The sequence below is a fragment of the Bufo gargarizans genome, chromosome 9, assembly GCF_014858855.1.
Source record: "Bufo gargarizans isolate SCDJY-AF-19 chromosome 9, ASM1485885v1, whole genome shotgun sequence".
Taxonomy (NCBI): Eukaryota; Metazoa; Chordata; class Amphibia; order Anura; family Bufonidae; genus Bufo; species Bufo gargarizans.
The window spans coordinates 166,070,727-166,095,283 of NC_058088.1; the positions used below are offsets into that span (position 1 = coordinate 166,070,727).

Here is a 24,557-nt window from a genome sequence, read left to right on the forward strand (position 1 = left end):
TACAGGATCTGGCAGGCTGCTTTGTGCTGGAACAGCCTACCGGATCTCCTAACGGAGATGTAAATGTAGCCTTAAAATGTCTGCCCTGTCTGAACATGGCCTCATATTTTGAAAAGTACACCGTCCTACCAACCTATCATAGAATAGAAACACAGGCAGAGATATGTATGGTCACCTCCATTTCGGTATCTCTGCACTAGATTTAGGATGTGAGGACTAGTGTGCACCATGATACGCTGCGTATCAGGCTGTGTGTTCTGGTCGGGATGATTCCTATGTGACTTTCTCTTCTAAATTCCAGTCTCTCTCGTTTTGCACAGGTATGACAGTCTCCATTCCAGTCAATGAAATTGTCACCGTGCGTCTGGGCGACAACAAACAGCAGACGAAGATGAGCGCTCCTAGCAACCAGTTCACAGGTAACATCCACAGAGGACAGGAAATGGAACGTCCGGAATTAGCGAGGCGGTGGAGGGGGAAGGACATGAGTCATTAGAAGGGAACCATTCCCAAAGCATTACAATGAGATCCAGTTCCACCTTAACCCCTTAAGGACCGGGCTCATTTTCACCTTAAGGACCAGGCCATTTTTTGCAAATCTGACCAGTGTCACTTTAAGTGCTGATAACTTTAAAACACTTTGACTTATCCAGGCCATTCTGAGATTGTTTTTTCGTCACATATTGTACTTCATGACACTGGTAAAATAAAGTCAAAAAAATGAATTTTTTTGCATAATAAAATACCTAATTTACCAAAAATTTTGAAAAATTTGCAAATTTCAAAGTTTCAGTTTCTCTACTTCTGTAACACATAGTAATACCCCCAAAAATTGTGATGACTTAACATTCCCCATATGTCTACTTCATGTTTGAATTATTTTGGGAATGATATTTTATTTTTTGGGGATGTTACAAGGCTTAGAAGTTTAGAAGCAAATCTTGAAATTTTTCAGAAATTTACAAAAACCCAATTTTTAGGGACCACTACAGCTCTGAAGTCACTTTGCAAGGCTTACATAATAGAAACCGCCCAAAAATGACCCCATTCTATAAACTACACCCCTCAAGGTATTCAAAACTGATTTTACAAACTCCGTTAACCCTTTAGGTGTTGCACAAGAGTTATTGGCAAATGGGGATGAAATTTGAGAATTTCATTTTTTTGCCTAATTTTCCATTTTAACCCATTTTTTCCACTAACAAAGCAAGGGTTAACAGCCAAACAAGACTGTATCTTTATTGCCCTGACTCTGCTGTTTACAGAAACACCCAATATGTGTCTGTAAACTACTGTACGGCCACACAGCGGGGCGTAGAGTGAAAGGTGCGCCGTATGGTTTTTGGAAGCCAGATTTTGCTGGACAGTTTTTTTGACACCATGTCCCATTTGAAGCCCCCTGATGCACCCCTAGAGTAGAAACTCCATAAAAGTGACCCCATCTAAGAAACTACACCCCTCAAGGTATTCAAAACTGATTTCACAAACTTCGTTAACCCTTTAGGTGTTGCACAAGAGTTATTGGCAGATGGGAATGAAATTTGAGAATTTCATTTTTTTGCCTAATTTTCCATTTTAACCCATTTTTTCCACTAACAAAGCAAGGGTTAACAGCCAAACAAGACTGTATCTTTATTGCCCTGACTCTGCTGTTCACAGAAACACCCAATATGTGTCTGTTAACTACTGTACGGCCACACAGCGGGGCGTAGAGTGAAAGGTGCGCCATATGGTTTTTGGAAGCCAGATTTTGCTGGACAGTTTTTTTGACACCATGTCCCATTTGAAGCCCCCTGATGCACCCCTAGAGTAGAAACTCCATAAAAGTGACCCCATCTAAGAAACTACACCCCTCAAGGTATTCAAAACTGATTTTACAAACTTCGTTAACCCTTTAGGTGTTGCACAAGAGTTATTGGCAGATGGGAATGAAATTTGAGAATTTCATTTTTTTGCCTAATTTTCCATTTTAACCAATTTTTTCCACTAACAAAGCAAGGGTTAACAGCCAAACAAGACTGTATCTTTATTGCCCTGACTCTGCCGTTTACAGAAACACCCCATATGTGGCCGTAAACTACTGTACGGCCACACAGCGGGGCGTAGAGTGAAAGGTGCGCCGTATGGTTTTTGGAAGCCAGATTTTGCTGGACAGTTTTTTTGACACCATGTCCCATTTGAAGCCCCCCTGATGCACCCCTAGAGTAGAAACTCCATAAAAGTGACCCCATCTAAGAAACTACACCCTCAAGGTATTCAAAACTGATTTTACAAACTTCGTTAACCCTTTAGGTGTTGCACAAGATTTAATGGAAAATAGAGATACAATTTCAAAATTTCACTTTTTTGGCAGATTTTCCATTTTTTATTTTTTTTTCCAGTTACAAAGCAAGGGTTAACAGCCAAACAAAACTCATTATTTATGGCCCTGATTCGGTAGTTTACAGAAACACCCCATATGTGGTCGTAAACTGCTGTACGGGCACACGGCAGGGCGCAGAAGGAAAGGAATGCCATACGGTTTTTGGAAGGCAGATTTTGCTGGACTGTTTTTTTGACACCATGTCCCATTTGAAGCCCCCCTGATGCACCCCTAGAGTAGAAACTCCAAAAAAGTGACCCCATCTAAGAAACTACACCCCTCAAGGTATTCAAAACTGATTTTACAAACTTCGTTAACCCTTTAGGTGTTGCACAAGATTTAATGGAAAATAGAGATACAATTTCAAAATTTCACTTTTTTGGCAGATTTTCCATTTTTTATTTTTTTTTCCAGTTACAAAGCAAGGGTTAACAGCCAAACAAAACTCATTATTTATGGCCCTGATTCGGTAGTTTACAGAAACACCCCATATGTGGTCGTAAACTGCTGTACGGGCACACGGCAGGGCGCAGAAGGAAAGGAATGCCATACGGTTTTTGGAAGGCAGATTTTGCTGGACTGTTTTTTTGACACCATGTCCCATTTGAAGCCCCCCTGATGCACCCCTAGAGTAGAAACTCCAAAAAAGTGACCCCATTTTAGAAAGTACGGAATAGGGTGGCAGTATTGTTGGTACTAGTTTAGGGTACATATGATTTTTTATTGCTCTATATTACACTTTTTGTGAGGCAAGGTAACAAGAAATAGCTTTTTTGGCACGTGTTTTTTTTTTTGTTATTTACAACATTCATCTGACAGGTTAGATCATGTGGTAATTTTATAGAGCAGGTTGTCACGGACGCGGCGATACCTAATATGTATACAATTTTTTTTTATTTATGTAAGTTTTATACAATAACTTTTTTTTAAAACCAAAAAATTGTTTAGTGTCTCCATAGTCTAAGAGCCATAGTTTTTTCAGTTTTTGGGCGATTATCTTGAGTAGGGTCTAATTTTTTGCGGGATGAGATGACGGTTTGATTGGCACTATTTTGGGGTGCATATGACTTTTTGATCGCTTGCTATTACACTTTTTGTGACGTAAGATGGCAAAAAATAGCTTTTTTTACACCGTTTTTTTTTTTTTTTTTTACGGTGGTCATCTGAGGGGTTAGGTCATGTGATATTTTTATAGAGCCGGTCGATACGGACGTGGCGATACCTAATATGTATACTTTATTTTTATTTATGTAAGTTTTACACAATGATTTTATTTTTGAAACAAAAAAAAATCATGTTTTAGTGTTTCCATAGTCTAAGAGCCATAGTTTTTTCAGTTTTTGGGCGATTATCTTGAGTAGGGTCTCATTTTTTGCGGGATGAGATGACGGTTTGATTGGCACTATTTTGGGGTGCATATGACTTTTTGATCGCTTGCTATTACACTTTTTGTGACGTAAGATGGCAAAAAATTGCTTTTTTTACACCGTTTTTTTTTTTTTTTTTTTACGGTGGTCATCTGAGGGGTTAGGTCATGTGATATTTTTATAGAGCCGGTCGATACGGACGTGGCGATACCTAATATGTATACTTTATTTTTATTTATGTAAGTTTTACACAATGATTTTATTTTTGAAACAAAAAAAAATCATGTTTTAGTGTTTCCATAGTCTAAGAGCCATAGTTTTTTCAGTTTTTGGGCGATTATCTTGAGTAGGGTCTCATTTTTTGCGGGATGAGATGACGGTTTGATTGGTACTATTTTGGCGTACATGCGACTTTTTTGATCACTTTTATTACCTTTTTTGGGAAGTAAGGTGGGCAAAATTTCAATTTTCTCATAGTTTTTATTTTTTTATTTTTATGGCGTTCACCGTGCGGGGAAAGTAACATGACCGTTTTATAGATCAGGTCGTTACGGACGCGGCGATACCTAATATGTGTAGTGTATTTTATTTTTTTAATTTTTATTCAGTGATAAATGTTTTTTTTTTTTATCTTAACTTTTTTCACTTTTTTTTTATTTTTTTGACCCAGACCCACTTGGTTCTTGAAGATCCAGTGGGTCTGATGTCTGTATAATACAGTACAGAACCTATATAGGGTTCTGCACTGTATTTTACTTACACTGAACAGATCTATGCTTTCAGCACAGATCTGTTCAGCACCATGGACAGCAGGACGCCTGAGCAGGCGTCCTGTTGCCATGGGAACCTTCCCCGTCTGCCACAACTTCGCAGACGGGGAAGGGTAAGGACGGGGCTCTCGGGGGGATGCCTGGGGGCTCTCTCCCTCTCCCATCGGGGGGCTGCAAAGGCACAGCAGCCCCCCGATGGGAGAGGGAGGGAGCTCCATGCACTGTTAACCTTTTCCATACAGCGGTCCATACGGACCGCTGTATGGAAAGGGTTAAACGGCTGACATCGCATCAACGATGTCAGCCGTTTATACCAGGGTGCCAGCAATGTGCTGGCACCCTGGTATATCCACTAGAAACCAACGATTATTCAAGGGGAGGCGGGCGGGGGATCGCGATCCCGCCTGCCGCACCGCCCGCCTCCCGCAACGCCCCCACTGCCTGCGACACCCCCCCTGCACCACCCGCCGCCATCAAATCGTGCAGGGGTGCAGGGGGAAGGTGAAATCTTGATCTTAGGCACTCTGAAGTTTCTGATCCCCGCGGTCAGGGACCGCGGGGATCAGAAACTGCAAAAAGCGCAGCAAACCGCAGGTCTGAATTGACCTGCGGTTTGCTGCGATCGCCGACACGGGGGGGTCAAATGACCCCCCCCTGCGTTGTTACGGGATGCCGGCTGAATGATTTCAGCCGAAATCCCGTTCCGATTAACCCCCGCGGCGCCGGAATTCAGATTTTAAGTCAGGACGTACCGGTACGTCCTCGGTCCTTAAGGACTCGGGAAATAGGGCGTACCGGTACGTCCTCGGTCCTTAAGGGGTTAAAGAGGACCTGTCACTAGAGTTGAGCGAACACCTGAATGTTCGGGTTCGAGAAGTTCGGCCGAACTTCCCGGAAATGTTCGGGTTCGGGATCCGAACCCGATCCGAACTTCGTCCCGAACCCGAACCCCATTGAAGTCAATGGGGACCCGAACTTTTCGGTACTAAAAAGGCTGTAAAACATCCCAGGAAAGGGCTAGAGGGCTGCAAAAGGCAGCAACATGTAGGTAAATCCCCTGCAAACAAATGTGGATAGGGAAATGAATTAAAATAAAAATTAAATAAATAAAAATTAACCAAAATAAATTGGAGAGAGGTCCCATAGCAGAGAATCTGGCTTCACGTCACCCACCACTGGAACAGTCCATTCTCAGATATTTAGGCCCCGGCACCCAGACAGAGGAGAGAGGTCCCGTAACAGAGAATCTGTCTTCATGTCAGCAGAGAATCAGTCTGCATGTCATAGCAGAGAATCAGGCTTCACGTCAGCCACCACTGCAACAGTCCATTGTCATAAATTTACGTCAAGCACCCAGGCAGAGGAGAGAGGTCCCGTAACAGACAATCTGGCTTCATGTCAGCAGAGAATCAGTCTTCATGTCATAGCAGAGAATCAGGCTTCACGTCAGCCACCACTGCAACAGTCCATTGTCATAAATTTAGGCCCAGCACCCAGGCAGAGGAGAGAGGTCCTGTAACAGAGGATCTGGCTTCATGTCAGCAGAGAATCAGTCTGCATGTCATAGCAGAAAATCAGGCTTCACGTCAGCCACCACTGCAACAGTCCATTGTCAGATATTTAGGCCCAGCACCCAGGCAGAGGAGAGAGGTCCCGTAACAGACAATCTGGCTTCATGTCAGCAGAGAATCAGTCTTCATATCATAGCAGAGAATCAGGCTTCACGTCAGCCACCACTGCAACAGTCCATTGTCATAAATTTAGGCCCATCACCCAGGCAGAGGAGAGAGGTCCCGTAACAGACAATCTGGCTTCATGTCAGCAGAGAATCAGTCTTCATGTCATAGCAGAGAATCAGGCTTCACGTCACCCACCACTGCAACAGTCCATTTTCATAAATTTAGGCCCAGCACCTAGGCAGAGTAGAGAGGTCCCGTAACAGACAATCTGGCTTCATGTCAGCAGAGAATCAGTCTTCATATCATAGCAGAGAATCAGGCTTCACGTCAGCCACCAATGCAACAGTCCATTGTCAGATATTTAGGCCCAGCACCCAGGCAGAGGAGAGAGGTCCCGTAACAGACAATCTGGCTTCATGTCAGCAGAGAATCAGTCTTCATGTCATAGCAGAGAATCAGGCTTCACGTCACCCACCACTGCAACAGTCCATTTTCATAAATTTAGGCCCAGCACCCAGGCAGAGGAGAGAGGTCCCGTAACAGACAATCTGGCTTCATGTCAGCAGAGAATTAGTCTGCATGTCATAGCAGAGAATCAGGCTTCACGTCAGCCACCACTGCAACAGTCCATTGGCATATATTTAGGCCCAGCACACAGGCAGAGGAGAGAGGTCCCGTAACAGAGGATCTGGCTTCATGTCAGCAGAGAATCAGTCTGCATGTCATAGCAGAGAATCAGGCTTCACGTCAGCCACCACTGCAACAGTCCATTGTCAGATATTTAGGCCCAGCACCCAGGCAGAGGAGAGAGGTCCCGTAACAGAGGATCTGGCTTCATGTCAGCAGAGAATCAGTCTGCATGTAATAGCAGAAAATCAGGCTTCACGTCAGCCACCACTGCAACAGTCCATTGTCAGCTATTTAGGCCCAGCACCCAGGCAGAGGAGAGAGGTCCCGTAACAGAGAATCTGTCTTCATGTCAGCAGAGAATTAGTCTGCATGTCATAGCAGAGAATCAGGCTTCACGTCAGCCACCAATGCAACAGTCCATTGTCAGATATTTAGGCCCAGCACCCAGGCAGAGGAGAGAGGTCCCGTAACAGACAATCTGGCTTCATGTCAGCAGAGAATCAGTCTTCATATCATAGCAGAGAATCAGGCTTCAGGTCACCCAACATTGGAACAGTCTATTGGCATATATTTAGGCCCCGGCACCCAGACAGAGGAGAGGTTCATTCAACTTTGGGTAGCCTCGCAATATAATGGTAAAATTAAAATAAAAATAGGATTGAATGAGGAAGTGCCCTGGAGTACAATAATATATGGTTAAGGGGAGGTAGTTAATGTCTAATCTGGACAAGGGACGGACAGGTCCTGTGGGATCCATGCCTGGTTCATTTTTATGAACGTCAGCTTGTCCACATTGGCTGTAGACAGGCGGCTGCGTTTGTCTGTAATGACGCCCCCTGCCGTGCTGAATACACGTTCAGACAAAACGCTGGCCACCGGGCAGGCCAGCACCTCCAAGGCATAAAAGGCTAGCTCTGGCCACGTGGACAATTTAGAGACCCAGAAGTTGAATGGGGCCGAACCATCAGTCAGTACGTGGAGGGGTGTGCACAAGTACTGTTCCACCATGTTAGTGAAATGTTGCCTCCTGCTAACACGTTGCGTATCAGGTGGTGGTGCAGTTAGCTGTGGCGTGTTGACAAAAGTTTTCCACATCTCTGCCATGCTAACCCTGCCCTCAGAGGAGCTGGCCGTGACACAGCTGCCTTGGCGACCTCTTGCTCCTCCTCTGCCTTGGCCTTGGGCTTCCACTTGTTCCCCTGTGACATTTGGGAATGCTCTCAGTAGCGCGTCTACCAACGTGCGCTTGTTCTTGCGCATCTTCCTATCACGCTCCAGTGCAGGAAGTAAGGTGGGCACATTGTCTTTGTAGCGTGGATCCAGCAGGGTGGCAACCCAGTAGTCCGCACACGTTAAAATGTGGGCAACTCTGCTGTCATTGCGCAGGCACTGCAGCATGTAGTCGCTCATGTGTGCCTGGCTGCCCAGGGGTAAGGACAAGCTGTCCTCTGTGGGAGGCGTATCGTCATCGTCCTGCCTTTCCCCCCAGCCACGCACCAGTGATGGGCCCGAGCTGCGTTGGGTGTGCCACCCCGCTGTGACCATGCTTCATCCTCATCCTCCTCCACCTCCTCCTCATCCTCCTCGTCCTCCAGTAGTGGGCCCTGGCTGGCCACATTTGTACCTGGCCTCTGCTGTTGCAAAAAACCTCCCTCTGAGTCACTTCGAAGAGACTGGCCTGAAAGTGCTAAAAATGACCCCTCTTCCTCCTCCTCCTCCTCCTGGGCCACCTCCTCTTCCATCATCACCCTAAGTGTTTTCTCAAGGAGACATAGAAGTGGTATTGTAACGCTGATAACGGCGTCATCGCCACTGGCCATGTTGGTGGAGTACTCGAAACAGCGCAACAGGGCACACAGGTCTCGCATGGAGGCCCAGTCATTGGTGGTGAAGTGGTGCTGTTCCGCAGTGCGACTGACCCGTGCGTGCTGCAGCTGAAACTCCACTATGGCCTGCTGCTGCTCGCACAGTCTGTCCAGCATGTGCAAGGTGGAGTTCCACCTGGTGGGCACGTCGCATATGAGGCGGTGAGCGGGAAGGCCGAAGTTACGCTGTAGCGCAGACAGGCGAGCAGCGGCAGGATGTGAACGCCGGAAGCGCGAACAGATGGCCCGCACTTTATGCAGCAGCTCTGACATGTCGGGGTAGTTGTGAATGAACTTCTGCACCACCAAATTCAGCACATGCGCCAGGCAAGGGATGTGCGTCAAACTGGCTAGTCCCAGAGCTGCAACGAGATTTCGCCCATTATCGCACACCACCAGGCCGGGCTTGAGGCTCACCGGCAGCAACCACTCGTCGGTCTGTTGTTCTATACCCCGCCACAACTCTTGTGCGGTGTGGGGCCTGTCCCCCAAACATATGAGTTTCAGAATGGCCTGCTGACGTTTACCCCGGGCTGTGCTGAAGTTGGTGGTGAAGGTGTGTGGCTTACTGGATGAGCAGGTGGAAGAAGAGGAGGAGGAAGCCGAGAAGGACGAGGTGGCAACAGGAGGCAAAGAATGTTGCCCTGCAATCCTTGGCGGCGGAAGGACGTGCGCCAAACAGCTCTCCGCCTGGGGCCCAGCTGCCACTACATTTACCCAGTGTGCAGTTAGGGAGATATAGCGCCCCTGGCCGTGCTTACTGGTCCACGTATCTGTGGTTAGGTGGACCTTGCTACAGATGGCGTTGCGCAGTGCACACTTGATTTTATCGGATACTTGGTTGTGCAGGGAAGGCACGGCTCTCTTGGAGAAGTAGTGGCGGCTGGGAACAACATACTGTGGGACAGCAAGCGACATGAGCTGTTTGAAGCTGTCTGTGTCCACCAGCCTAAATGACAGCATTTCATAGGCCAGTAGTTTAGAAATGATGGCATTCAGGGCCAGGGATCGAGGGTGGCTAGGTGGGAATTTACGCTGAACGCTGCCGTGTGACATGGTTGAGACGCTTGGTGACGGAGGTGGTGGTGGTGTTGGTGGTACATCCCCTGTTTGCTGGGCGGCAGGTGCCAATGTTCCTCCAGAGGCGGAGGAAGAGGCCGAGGCGGCAGCAGCGGAAGAGGTAGCAGGGGGAGCCTGAGTGACTTCCTTGGTTTTAAGGTGTTTACTCCACTGCAGTTCATGCTTTGCATGCAGGTGCCTGTTCATGCAGGTTGTGCTCAGGTTCAGAACGTTAATGCCTCGCTTCAGGCTCTGATGGCACAGCGTGCAAACCACTCGGGTCTTGTCGTCAGCACATTGTTTGAAGAAGTGCCATGCCAGGGAACTCCTTGAAGCTGCCTTTGGGGTGCTTGGTCCCAGATGGCGGCGGTCAGTAGCACGCGGAGTCTCTTGGCGGCGGGTGTTCTGCTTTTGCCCACTGCTCCCTCTTTTGCTACGCTGTTGGCTCGGTCTCACCACTGCCTCTTCCTCCGAACTGTGAAAGTCAGTGGCACGACCTCATCGTCCCCTGCATCGTCTTCCACCCAGTCTTGATCCCTGACCTCCTGTTCAGTCTGCACACTGCAGAAAGACGCAGCAGTTGGCACCTGTGTTTCGTCATCATCAGAGACATGCTGAGGTGGTATTCCCATGTCCTCATCATCAGGAAACATAAGTGGTTGTGCGTCAGTGCAGTCTATGTCTTCCACCGCTGGGGAAGGGCTAGGTGGATGCCCTTGGGAAACCCTGCCAGCAGAGTCTTCAAACAGCATAAGAGACTGCTGCATAACTTGAGGCTCAGACAGTTTCCCTGATATGCATGGGGGTGATGGGACAGACTGATGGGGTTGGTTTTCAGGCGCCATCTGTGCGCTTTCTGCAGAAGACTGGGTGGGAGATAATGTGAACGTGCTGGATCCACTGTCGGCCACCCAATTGACTAATGCCTGTACCTGCTCAGGCCTTACCATCCTTAGAACGGCATTGGGCCCCACCATATATCGCTGTAAATTCTGGCGGCTACTGGGACCTGAGGTAGTTGGTACACTAGGACGTGTGGATGTGGCAGAACGGCCACGTCCTCTCCCAGCACCAGAGGGTCCACTAACACCACCACGACCATGTCCACGTCCGCGTCCCTTAATAGATGTTTTCCTCATTGTTATCGTTCACCACAACAACAAAAATATTATTTGGCCCAATGTATTGTATTCAAATTCAGCTGAATATAAATTTGAGGCCTAGTATTTAGGCGCTGGGTGACCGGTATAGATTTACTGACAGAATTAGACTTTGAAATGCACAGTAGCGTGTGTGTGAAGTTATTCTGAATGACCCTATGTGCACCTTGAATATTATATACCCTTTTAGGGATAGATTTCAAATAGCTCTGATATAGCAGAAACCACTAAATTATGAAATTGCTAAATTGGGAATTGTATTTCAACCTAGAACAAAAAATGTGCTTTGACAGACACTAAATAACTTGCCCAGCCAGAACAGTACAGCGGTAACGACAGATTTAGCGGGATATCAATTTGAGGCCTAGTATTTAGGCGCTGGGTGACCGGTATGGATTTACTGACAGAATTAAACTTGGAAATGCACAGTAGCGTGTGTGTGAAGTTATTCTGAATGACCCTATGTGCACCTTGAATATTATATACCCTTTTAGGGATAGATTTCAAATAGCTCTGATATAGCAGAAACCACTAAATTATGAAATTGCTAAATTGGGAATTGTATTTCAACCCAGAACAAAAAATGTGCTTTGACGGACACTAAATAACTTGCCCAGCCACAACAGTACAGCGGTAACGACAGATTTAGCGGGATATAAATTTGAGGCCTAGTATTTAGGCGCTGGGTGACCGGTATGGATTTACTGACAGAATTAAACTTGGAAATGCACAGTAGCGTGTGTGTGAAGTTATTCTGAATGACCCTATGTGCACCTTGAATATTATATACCCTTTTAGGGATAGATTTCAAATAGCTCTGATACAGCAGAAACCACTAAATTATGAAATTGCTAAATTGGGAATTGTATTTCAACCCAGAACAAAAAATGTGCTTTGACGGACACTAAATAACTTTCCCAGCCACAACAGGACAGCGGTAACGAGAGATTTAGCGGGATATAAATTTGAGGCCTAGTATTTAGGCGCTGGGTGACCGGTATGGATTTACTGACTGGGATATGGCCAAAAAATAACCACACTATTGCTGGTTAAATGCACTTGGTGTGACAGCTTGACCAACCACACTACTGAGGGTTAAATGCACTTGGTGACGGGCGCAGCTTGCCCCTGATGTAGTATATGGCCAAAAAATAAACAGACTATTGCTGGTTAAATGCACTTGGTGTGACAGCTTCACCCTGATGTAGGCTTTAGCCAAAAAACAACCACACCATTGAGGGTTAAATGCACTTGGTGACAGGCGCAGCTTGCCCCTGATGTAGTATATGGCCAAAAAATGAACAGACTATTGCTGGTTAAATGCACTTGGTGTGACAGCTTGACCAACCACACTACTGAGGGTTAAATGCACTTGGTGACGGGCGCAGCTTGCCCCTGATGTAGTATATGGCCAAAAAATAAACAGACTATTGCTGGTTAAATGCACTTGGTGTGACAGCTTCACCCTGATGTAGGCTTTAGCCAAAAAACAACCACACCATTGAGGGTTAAATGCACTTGGTGACAGGCGCAGCTTGCCCCTGATGTAGTATATGGCCAAAAAATAAACAGACTATTGCTGGTTAAATGCACTTGGTGTGACAGCTTCACCCTGATGTAGCCTTTAGCCAAAAAACAACCACACCATTGAGGGTTAAATGCACTTGGTCGCAGCTTGTGCTGGCGCACCACAAAATGGCCGCCGATCACCCCAGAAAAAAGTGACTGACAAACGGTCTGGGCAGCCTAAAAACAGTGAGCAATTGAATTTCAGCAGCTCAATGATGCACAGCTGCAGATCGATCGATTAATCAAGTCCTTTGGAGGAGTTAGTCTGCCTAATCTCGCCCTACTGTCGCAGCCGCAACCTCTCCCTACGCTAATCAGAGCAGAGTGACGGGCGGTGCTATGTGACTCCAGCTTAAATAGAGGCTGGGTCACATGGTGCTCTGGCCAATCACAGCCATGCCAATAGTAGGCATGGCTGTGACGGCCTCTTGGGGCAAGTAGTATGACGCTTGTTGATTGGCTGCTTTGCAGCCTTTCAAAAAGCGCCAAGAAAGCGACGAACACCGAACCCGAACCCAGACTTTTACGAAAATGTCCGGGTTCGGGTCCGTGTCACGGACACCCCAAAATTCGGTACGAACCCGAACTATACAGTTAGAGTTCGCTCATCCCTACCTGTCACCACTCCTGACATTTCTGTTTTAATATTCATACATGCATTCCCCATGTGATAACAATTCTGGAGCATCTATTTTTATTACTCTATGCTGTGCTGTTCCTTTATTATTTCTACTAGAAGTTATGAAATAATTGCTATTAGCCTTCAGTAAGGGTACAGAGAGGAGGTAACCATTTGGGGGTTGTACCTGCACACATGAACATGGCAGTAGTGATTGGATAGAGTGAGTCTGTGCAGGTACACCCCCGCCCCCCCCCACCCAACTTGTTACCGCCCCTCTGTACCCTTACGGAAGGCTAATAGCAATTCAATTATAATTTCTAGCAGGAATAATAAAGGAACAGCACAGCATAGAGTAAGGGTACTTTCACACTTGCGGCAGGACGGATCCAACAGGCTGTTCACCATGTCGGATCCGTCCTGCGGCTATTTCGCTGTGCCCGCGGACCGCCGCTCCGCCCCCATTGACCATAATGGGGACGGGGGCGGAGCTCCGGCGCAGCACGGCGGTGCACGGAGAAAGGGCGCCGGACTAAAATTACTGCATGTCAACCGGTCACGTGACGTAGCGTGGAGCTACAAGTGTCACCTCTCCTGACATGTCCATTTTAGTATCTAAGGTACTTGCATCCCCCATGTAATAACAATTTGGGAGCTTCTATTCTTACAACTCTTTGCTGTGCCATTCCTTTGTTATTCCTGGTAGAAGTTATTAATAATTTGCTGGTCATTTGTAATGAAGGTCCAAATGGGTTTTACCAGGTGGGGTGTGTTCCTGCACAGTCTGGGCAGCACTGATTAGTTATGTCAGACTGCGCAAAGACATAATACTCTCAACTGGTAAGACCCATCTGGACCTTCTTTGCAGACTGCTGGTAATTCATTCATAACTTCTAGCAGGAATAATAAAGGAATGACACACCTAGAGTCATAAAAATAGAAGCTCCAGGGGGGCGTGGTTTGCCGGCTGAGAGGAATGGCTGCCTGAGCTGTGAGCTCCCGAGCCCTAGCTACCGACTGCATAGCTACAACGAGTTGGCACTTGCTTTTTATCGCTGGCCTTATAGCATTAACCTCCCTCCTGGCTCCCATGATGACGAGGGGTAAGAAATCGATGAAGAACCAAGGAAAGCTGGACTTCTTTGTTGAAAGACTGAGGGATCAAGATGGCGCGGGCTCGCCGGCCTCCACGCGATCCTCAGGCTCAGCGGACCCTGCTTCACCGGCGGTCACTCCACCCCAGCAAAGGAGTCCGACTAAACCCTCTCCGATGCACCTACCTCCTAGGACTGAGTCCTCCCTGACTCCGCCAGAAACGAGCTCCTCTGCCCGGCACAGCGTTTCCAGTCCCCGAGAGAGGGACGGCTCCCCCTGCCAGAGCCCACCGAAGCAGAAGCCGCGGCTACAAGGGGAAGCGGTACCATCAGCGGGGGTGAGTAAACGGGATACCCCGTCCCTAATAGACTATCTTACGACTGACGATGTAGCCACCGGCAGCATGATTAAGGACATGTTAGTTGTCTTTAGCCGCTCCATGCACTGTGAGCTCGCGGCCCTGTTGAAGCCCCTGCAGGCCTCCATAGCAGAAGCGGATAAGCGCCTCACACATGTCGAATCCAAAATGGGAGATTTTCGCAGCTTCACATAATCATCTAGTAGATGCGCAAAATCTTAGCGGAGTGGAACATTCCCATGCCAGAACCTCCCGATCTCCAATCAAGAGGTCTTAGACCTATACCAACGGACTGGCAGACCGCATCTTCCAGGCGCAGGCCACATCGCTGAATAGTGACCTTCCAACTCCAGATAGAGCTGTTTTCTCAGTGTTTGGGCTCGGTGCGGCTGATCCGGTTAAAAACCGCCCTCAAGCCCTCACCATAGTGCCTGATGATTATCAGGTGTTTGTTCAGAACTTTTGTCTTATTCCTTTTCATGTTTCCTTTCCCTACCCCAAGTCATTGTTATTTTAATGTTTCCTCCTTGTACCCTCCTCAAGTGCCAGTGGTCGGAATGCTGTCGGGTCCAGAATTGAGCTTCTGTATACTGGGATCAGTTCTATTTGTCCTACTCACATGTAAGTTTATCTGGGATAATCTCTCTTTCCCTCCCTCATCATGGTTCTCAAGATTGCTGCTTTAAATGTTAAAGGGTTAAACAGCCCTTTCAAAAGATCTATGCTGTGGAGGGAAATAAGAGAACTGAAGTGTGACATTTTTTGTGCCACTGAAACCCACCTGCTGAAATCAGATGGCCATAGGATTCATCATCCTAAATTCACGCATATTTATCAGTCACATTATACTAAAAAACAGAGAGGGGTTATGGTGGTCATAAGTAATTCTGTGGCCTTCTCATTGAAGTCCTCAGTTCTGGACCCTAACGGTAGATTTATTATCCTGTTATGCTCTATCAATAATGTGGATTACACATTAGTTTTTGTATATGCACCTAATAGACATCAAGTTTCCTTCCTCCGCCGCCTAGCTTCTAAGGTCCGGCGGTTGAGGTCTGGCCATGTGATCTGGGGAGGAGACTTTAACTCTGTTTTAGACCCAGAAGTTGACTCCACGACTATCTCCAGAGATACCCCTAGAGCTATAAGGTCCCTCTTTCTACAAGAGGATCTGTATGATGTCTGGAGACTTCAGCATGGATCCGAAAGAGATTACTCCTTTTTCTCAGCAGCTGGCCAGTCATATTCTAGAATAGATTTGTTTCTGACAGGAAGATCAGTGATCGCCAATGTGATCTCATCATCCATCCGCTCGATCACATGGTCAGACCACGCCCCGGTTACTATAACGCTCAAAGAATCCCACTTATCCAAACCCTACTCCCCCTGGCGAAATAATACCTATGTAATCAACCACCCTGTTTTCTCCAAAGAGTTTGACTCTGCGCTGTCTGAGTTCTTTAACTTGAACGACGGCTCTGTTTCTAACCCTTCCACCTTGTGGTGTGCCCATAAGGCATTCATTAGAGGCGTTTTTATTAAGATTGGTAGCAGGCTGCAGAGAGAACGCAGGGAGAAGATAGATAAGTTATTAAAGGAGATTAAATCAGTAGAAGCACTCAACAAATCCTCTATCTCTTCTACTCACTCAGAAACTCTAAAATCACTTAGAACTCAGCTATCTGCTTGTCTTCTTTACAGGCATGAGCTACGCTTAAAAAGGACCCAGGCTACCTTCTACTCCCAGGATAATAAAGCGGGACGCCTATTGGCTAACCGGCTAAAACATAGAGCTGCTAAGTCCAAGATCCCTTATCTCTTAGATCCCTCCTCAGGGAATAAAATAGTATCCCCGACGGGAATAGCTGACGCTTTTGGAGATTTTTACGCCTCCCTTTATAACTTATCTCCCCATAGTCTGGTCACGCCTCCACGAGTGGAACTTATTGAGAAGTTTCTTGATAAATTGGGCCTTACAAAACTGACCCCTGCCCAGTTAGATACCCTCAATGCCCCCTTGACTGTTGAGGAACTTCAAGCCATTGTTAAGAAACTGCCTTCTCATAAAGCCCCAGGCCCAGACGGCTTATCTAACTCCTATTATAAGGTGTTCTTCAACCAACTCTCTAAATATATGCTACAATCCTTTCAATCAGCCAGAGACACAGGTTCCTTCCCTAAAGAAATGCTTGAAGCATTAATAGTGACCATTCCCAAACCCAACAAACCAACTGATGACCCTAAAAACTTTCGCCCCATATACCTCCTAAACACTGATATTAAAATATTTGCCAGAATCCTGTCGTCTAGATTTGCCCCTCTTATCCCTCTACTTGTCCATTCTGATCAGGTCGGATTCGTCAAAGGCCGTCAAATTCAGGAGAACTCCAGGAGAGTCCTAAATATCCTCGCTCATGTACATAAGAAAAAGACTCCTGCTCTGTTCGTAATGCTGGACGCTGAAAAAGCGTTTGACCGCATTTGCTGGTCCTTCTCTTTTGCAGTACTGGACAAAATGGGCATAGCTGGTCCTATACTCACCTCGATCCGAGCCTTGTATAAAGATCCCTCAGCTAGAGTGTGGGTAAATCGGTCCCTCTCCAGTCCTTTCAATATCTCCAATTGAACCAGGCAAGGGTGCCCCTTTTCCCCTCTCATGTTCATATTATCTATAGAACCCCTTGCCCAGGCCTTACAATTGGAAAAGGGAGTGTCGGGCGTCAAGATCGCTGATCGCAATCATACATTGAGTCTTTATGCAGATGATGTGATACTCACGCTTACCAACCCTGCCTCTTCTCTATCCTCAGCCTTAGATATGATCTCATATTTCGGTCAACTCTCCTACTATAAACTAAACACCACTAAATCCCAGGCCCTACCCCTTAACTTAGACCCCCGAACAGTGGCGTCCCTGAAAGAGAAATATGACCTGGATTGGCAACCGACCCAAATACAATATTTAGGCATCCACCTCACCTCCTCAACTCAGAGCTTATATTCAGCCAACTACCCTCCCCTCTTAGCTAATCTCAAGAAAGACCTTGAACACTATGATAAATTTGAAATCTCCTGGCTAGGTAGGTTAGCTACCTTTCAAATGTTTGCCTTACCTAAATTTCTCTATTTATTTCGGGTCCTCCCCATAAAACTTCCTTTATCCTATTTTTCTCAATGTAATAAGCTGCTAAATAAGTTCCTCTGGCATGACAGAAAACCCAGAATAGCATCTAAAATCCTACAGATTAGGAAACAACTGGGCGGTATTAGTCTTCCTAATATACATGACTACTATTTAGCGACAAATTGCCCAACTTGAGAGCTGGTGGAAATCAGATTTGTCCAAACAGTGGGTTCATATTGACTCCACGGAAGCCCCTAGAGGAGACCTGAAAGCTTTGTTGATAGCTTCTTTGAACGACTCCTTCAAAAAAAAACGATCTGTCCTTTCTCGCTTCCAATGCGGTAGACAGCTGGATCCGCTACCACATCCTCACATCCAAAGGGTCCCGTCCTGTCTCAAGCCCTCTTCCACTAGGGGTATTAGATTACCTTATCCCAGATCTAGGGGTGAATGCCTGGTATAAATACGGCATAACTGAGACCCCGCAGTTGTTCCAGACAGTTGGACTTTCTTCCTTTGAAAGTCTTCATAATACCTTCCAGGTTCCCAATGTAGAGTTCTACAAATTTCTCAGAATCAGACATTTTCTAGCAGATAACCCTTCTTTGTCAATGGCCAATACGCGGGTTCTGGAGTTATGGTCTCTACCTAATCCGAAACAAAAAATTCTTCACCCTTTATACTCTCAGCTTAGTGGCAAAGACACCTTTACTATGACTGCACCTCTCATTTCCTGGGAACGGGACTTAGAGACTAAGTTCACGCCTGCACAATGGCAATCAGCTTTTAAATATGTTTCAAGCAATATCACTTGTGTGACCCAATACGAGTCTTTTGTAAAGACCTCCTTGAGATGGTACTTTACCCCTGAAAGGCTACATCTGATATATCCATCTGTCTCTCCCCTGTGCTGGCGGAGTTGTGGTAGTAAGGGTACGTTATATCACATATTGTGGACCTGTCCGGTGATTCAGTCATTTTGGAAAGAGGTTTTCTCTCTAATCTCCAACATCACTGACCCGAGGTATTCCTTGGACCCCCCCTCCCCCTCCTTAGCATTACTATTGATTGGTGTCACAGAGGTGCATATAGAGGCTTGGCCTGCCATATCTTCCTCTCTGCCAAATTAGCTATCACCTCTAGATGGAAATCTGAACTCCCTCCTAAGATAGAGGATGTAATCCAAAGGGTTAACAAGACTTGCCTATTTGAGCAAATAATGGCCTCTGCAACCTTGAATAACAACTGCAACACGGTGAAATACGAGAAAACCTGGCGGGTATGGAAGGCATCACCATTCATGTTCCCCTCCCAAACACCACATCTGAGCACATAGTAGATCATGCGTACTGCCCCCCCCCCCCCCACTGGTACACCTGAGGAACTGTTACTTGTTTTGTATTATTCACTGGACGGATCTACCGTCTGTGCTGTTTATTTGTGTTGATTCCCATGTCTGGGAGTCTTGTTATAATCTATGCTTACGTGTAAGCTATCTCACCTGCGTGTGAGGATCATTTATGCTTGTTCTTAAGGAAATACCTTAATAAAAACCTATTGATTATAAAAATAGAAGCTCCAGAAGTGTTATTACAAGCAGGATGCAAGTAGTCAGAAGAAGGGACAGGTCCTTTTTAAAGGGTTTTGCAAGATTACAAAAACATGGCTGCTTTTAGCCAACAACAGAACCACACCCGTCCACAAGTGTGGTGTGGAATTGCAGCTCAGCCCCATTTACTTTAGCGGAAGTGAGCTGCAATACCAGAAACAGCCCATGGACAGGTGTGGAGCTGTTTCCAGAAAAAGGCAGACTTGTCTTTCTAATCCTGGACAGCTCCCAGCCTACCAAACAAAGGAGCGTGGCCTACATGCTGGTGGCTGACAGTCTAATGTGTATGGTGGCCTCCCGACAATACCCAACAAGTGATGGTGGACCTGTGGAGGGAAGCATACTTCCTACTCCCATTGATGTACCGCTAAGGGGGGGGGGGCATGTTGATGCAGTGGCACATATGACCCCCATCCATCCAAGAAGTTGACAACTGGGGCCCGAAGCACGGTGGACCGAAGAGCCAAACGATGGGGAGCAGGTAAGTATGCCTTCCTCCTAACGCCTGGCAGGGAGGGAGGCTGCCCAAAAGCATTTGAAAGCTGGTCAACCCCTTGAAGAGTATGTGGACACTTTCAGGTCTTGTCCACATGGTCAGATTAGGTTCATAGAATTATTTTCTCCCTTGGGCCCAAGGTACTTCAGTCAAACACTGGATCTGAAACCTTTCATCCACCATCCTATCTCCAGCCATCATAACTTTTGTTGTCCTCATCTTAAAAGCTTATGTGTGAATCATCCTATAAGAAATAGGCCCAATTTATTGGCTTCAAATGGGTTTGTCTTCTGCAGCACATTTGGGCCTGTCACTGTGTCAGTGCTTGAGACCAACGGAGGATTCTCTGGTGGACCAGTCCAACCTTGCACTAATCCCAATGGATGGCATGTCCATGGTCCTACAAGTATTAAGGTTCTCAAACACCACTCCACTGCGCCTTATGTATGGCACTTTAACATGTGGTACATCTTCGAAGCCATGATGTTAAGTGCAGCAAAAAGTACTGTTTTCATGGTGTTATGACAATGAAGGTTGTACCTCGGCGACGTGTTGTCTAGGTTTACGTCATGGAAAAGTACTCAATGAAATATGACCCCCAAGCCTTTGTACGTATGATTGACCTGTGTCGGGTATATAAAGCAAATGCTTTATATGAAGATACAAATTTTAACGGATCAAAAGAAAAATTATGCAAACTATATTGACCCGTGAGATGGACATAAACACCTCAAAAAGAGTTTGATCAAGAACCTGATTATTTTATGCAATCAGTAAAACAGGGTACAAGCGTCGATGCAAAAATAGAAATGGTTTATTATACAATAGTTTACAATACAATCAAAAATTAATCAACATAAATTTCAATAATATACAATGATATGCAGTACCCAGAATTCACCACTATATGATGCCAACAAAACAATACTCAACCAACACAAAAATATTATGCAATACAGCTTTAAATTTGTGAGAGATATACAATCAATGGATTATGCGGAAAACTCAATCAAGAAGATGACAGATACGAGCCCTTGCTCCGCCCAAAATTGATGACCAAACTCAGATAATGGTAGTATTGCAACAAAACTTATAAATTATTGGCTTGATATCAAACTAGGGAGTACTAAGATTCCCAACAGAGAGTTTCTCCAATATTATCCCCTTTATTCAGTTATATGCATCCTGATGGAGCAACTAACGTTACACATCCGCAAATGAGCGGGTATCTGACTAAGTATCAAGCCAATTAATTTAGATCAATACTACATAAAACAAAATATACATTACCCAAGGGTCAAGTGATGTGCAGAGTCTTGGGGCAGCCAGCTCTCAAGAGTTTTTCCCGATAATCCAAATGATTCTCCAGAGATCTATAATCCAAATGTTTATTTGTTTGTTTGTCCTTTTTTTTCTCTCCTTTTGTCTTTCTCCTGGTAACTGGTTTCTTAATGCAAAACTTATCAGATGAACACGCCCTCCGAGTTTGGAACTCTCCAATCATTGTTGGATGGGTGTGTGCATTGATAAGGAGCATGACGTCATAATACTACCCAGAATGCACTTTTGCTACTGATGTAGCATTAACTGCTCATATCTAGGTGGCACTGTTGTATAAGCAATAGGCATCATACCATTATGGGTTAACTCATACATGCCTGATATTTTCAATACTTCACACCTCTGACATCCAGAGGCCTTGTCTCAGGGCCGAGGGACAAACTTTAATACATGAATGTAAACTTTGAGGATCATCTACACAATTCTCACACTGTGGAATTCATATTCAGATAGGAAAAACAATGAAGCCTCAGAATCTGCAGATGCAGTGTACTGTATCTTCTAACTTTCTAAATGTATTGTTACTATAACACTAGCTTTTGAACAGCACAGTAATCTTATCATGGACTTACTTTGGCCTACATGAAAATCCATATAAATCAACATTGCTCTTAAAGGCAATGAATATCCATTATAACAAAAAATAATTAGATATAACTGTTTACACAGAATGAAAAAGCACAACAAATCCCCCTTCATTACAATGTAATACAATAGAGAAGTTGGACTACATTGGAATGTCACAAAAGGCTTTTTATTCGGATTCCTCAAAGACATTAGTTCTTGTTTAAACTGTTCGTGACTCTCATGAAGATTTATTGAATGAGTCAATAATTTTGAGTGTAAGTCGGTGGTAACAACAGTATCCTCTACAACGGAATATAAGTCCGATAAATGTTTTTTCTGATTCTCCATCTCTGCATGAATACTCATTAGGTTCCTTTTCAGTGAACCGATCTCAAGTTCCAATGTCTTAATAGAGATGGAATTAACGGCTGATACACCAGTGGCAATGACAGTGCCCACTACGCCAAAGATTATGGCGGCTGTAATCGCAGAAATGAACCGCTTTGGTTGTCGACTTGTTGAAAACTGTTCTCTAGTCATGGTTTTCCTTGTCTGTTCCAGGATCTGTGTAATCCTTTCTTGGGAATTGCCGATGTGCATTTGATACCAAATCTTTATCTCCGGAGACAAAATCTCGGAAATGTTGAACTGTCTTTCGACGAATACACGTGGATCCAACCTGATGTAGATCTTTTGTGATAGAATTCTCTTATTCGTCAAGAGGAATCCCGTGGTATCCTGTAGCATGATTCCAGATGAAGGGCCTGGTACAGCAATCGGCTCGGCCTGGAACTCCTTCCCCAAGATCAGGATGATGTAGATAATGGCAACAACACTCAATGCCATCTTGCGCCTGAAATATATTGTATGACAATATAAGTACATTCATCTTCCACTTTTTATCACTCCTGCAAGAAAAAAGTTAATACTACCATACATCTTTGATTTGGCATCGTTTCTTTTCTTGGACAGAGCAAGTTCTCGATAAAAAAGTGAATCAAGAGATATTTAGTTACAGAGGAAAATACATGAGGATAGATTAGTACATTTGTATGTTCATACTATACCAATCCTGGGTTTCCATCTTTAGCTGGAACCTTGATATCTCTTCACTCCTCATCATCCAGCAATCCTTCCATTTGGCGAAGTTGTGACCTAGGATGACAAACATGTCATTGATTAATATGCACCCATTTCTCTATAAATTCATCCCCCTTAGGAATTTTGATTTTGTAGACCACAGGTGACAATTTGTCAATGACGACATAGGGTCCCTTCCAGGAAGGCAGGAACTTCTTTTTCCTTCACCTGATCCTGGGTGAAGTTATAGAGATAAACCTGATCGGAAATTTCGTACTCCTTTTGAGTTGAGTTTTGAGTCTTCAGACTCATAGTAGGTTTTGGTGCTTACGGCTGCTTTCTCCATATTCTTCTGTGCAAATGCAAAAGCATGTTGAAGGTGCTTACGTAGATTCTCTATGTATTGATGGGCTGTTGAAGCATTTATCAAATTTTGGTCTGTAGTCCGGTAGAATAAATGCTGGGCTAACACCATCTTCCTTCCTGTGATCATTTTGAAGGGAGAAAGTTTGGTTGCTGCGCTTGGAGTGGCTCTGATGGCCATGAGAACCAGAGGCAACTTTACATCCCAGTCCTTACCGGATTCATCGACAAATTTCTTTAGAATGTTGACAATTGTTTGGTTGTAGCGTTCCACTCCACCACTAGAGGCTGGCCGGTAAGCTATATGTAGCTTCCTTTTTACTCCCAGTATCTCCCACGTTTTTGTCATCACCTCACTAGTGAAATTACTACCGCGATCGGACTCAATGCGTTGGGGAAGACCGAACCTGGAAAACACGTGGTTAATGAGTAGAGACGCCCACACACTTGAACTGCAAGTCTTGCAAGGCAAACATTCTACCCATTTTGTGAATAGACAAGTCACGGTTAACATATATCTGTTGCCTTTTGAGGAAGCTGTTACTGGTCCAATAAAGTCAATCTGGATGTCTGACCATGGCATGGACATCCCCCTTTTCATCAGCGGTGCCCGATGAGTGGGTGCTTGCGGCTGGAATTGAGGGCATATTAAACATCCTTGACAATATGTGCGAACGTCTTGCAATATATGAGGCCAATAAGCGTAATCCCGTAGTAATTCATACGTTAACTTCTCACCTCGATGACCAGCCATTGGGGCGTCATGGGCGTGTTGTAACATCAAACCTCGGTATGCTGTGGGTACCACCCATTGTAAGATACCATTCTGCGAGGTACTTACCAACAATCCATCCTGTAACGAGAATTACATCTTCATCAAAATTCGTAACTCTTCTTTGCCTGCACAGTCTTTCATAGTTACGGGACAATTCTGCGGATCTTCAATGTGTTTGTAAAACATACCAATGACTGGATCCCCCTTTTGACTCGCGATGAGATCCTCACTAGGGGAATCTTGGCTCCATTGTGCCACATTGGCTTTGGTTTCCTTTTGGGCCTGTCTTCTTGTCATTGCATCCACTTGGATAGTTCCCATGAGGTCATCAACGTCCAAGACTTCTCCATTAATGGCTGCTTGTTTAGCGAGGGAATCTGCCAAATCATTCCCCTCTTTATCTATACCTGGAGATTTTGAGTGACCTCTTACCTTTTTCCAGTAGATGGTCAGACCATGGGTAGTAACCATGTCGTCGATCTTACAAAACATTTTACCATGCTTGACAGGCTTATTGTTACTTCTTGCCATATTAGACCTTTTCCATCCAGGGAAGTACTCCATGAAGCTACTGCGAACATAATTAGAATCCGTGATTATAACAAACTCTTTAAGACCAGAATCAATAGCCATTTGTACAGCTTTATACACAGCAGTGAGCTCCGCGAA

At 45.4% G+C, this 24,557-nt stretch overlaps 1 protein-coding gene across 1 annotated transcript in view; it reads left to right on the top strand.

Annotated features, from left to right (window-relative positions):
- The window catches only part of LOC122919833 (ceramide kinase-like), a 64,419-nt gene that overhangs the window by 23,343 nt on the left and 16,519 nt on the right, over positions 1-24,557 (top strand). The window contains exon 2 of the mRNA XM_044269023.1: positions 321-419. Within this exon, the coding sequence (XP_044124958.1) occupies positions 321-419 (99 nt within the window). The remainder of the gene's footprint in view (positions 1-320; positions 420-24,557) is intronic.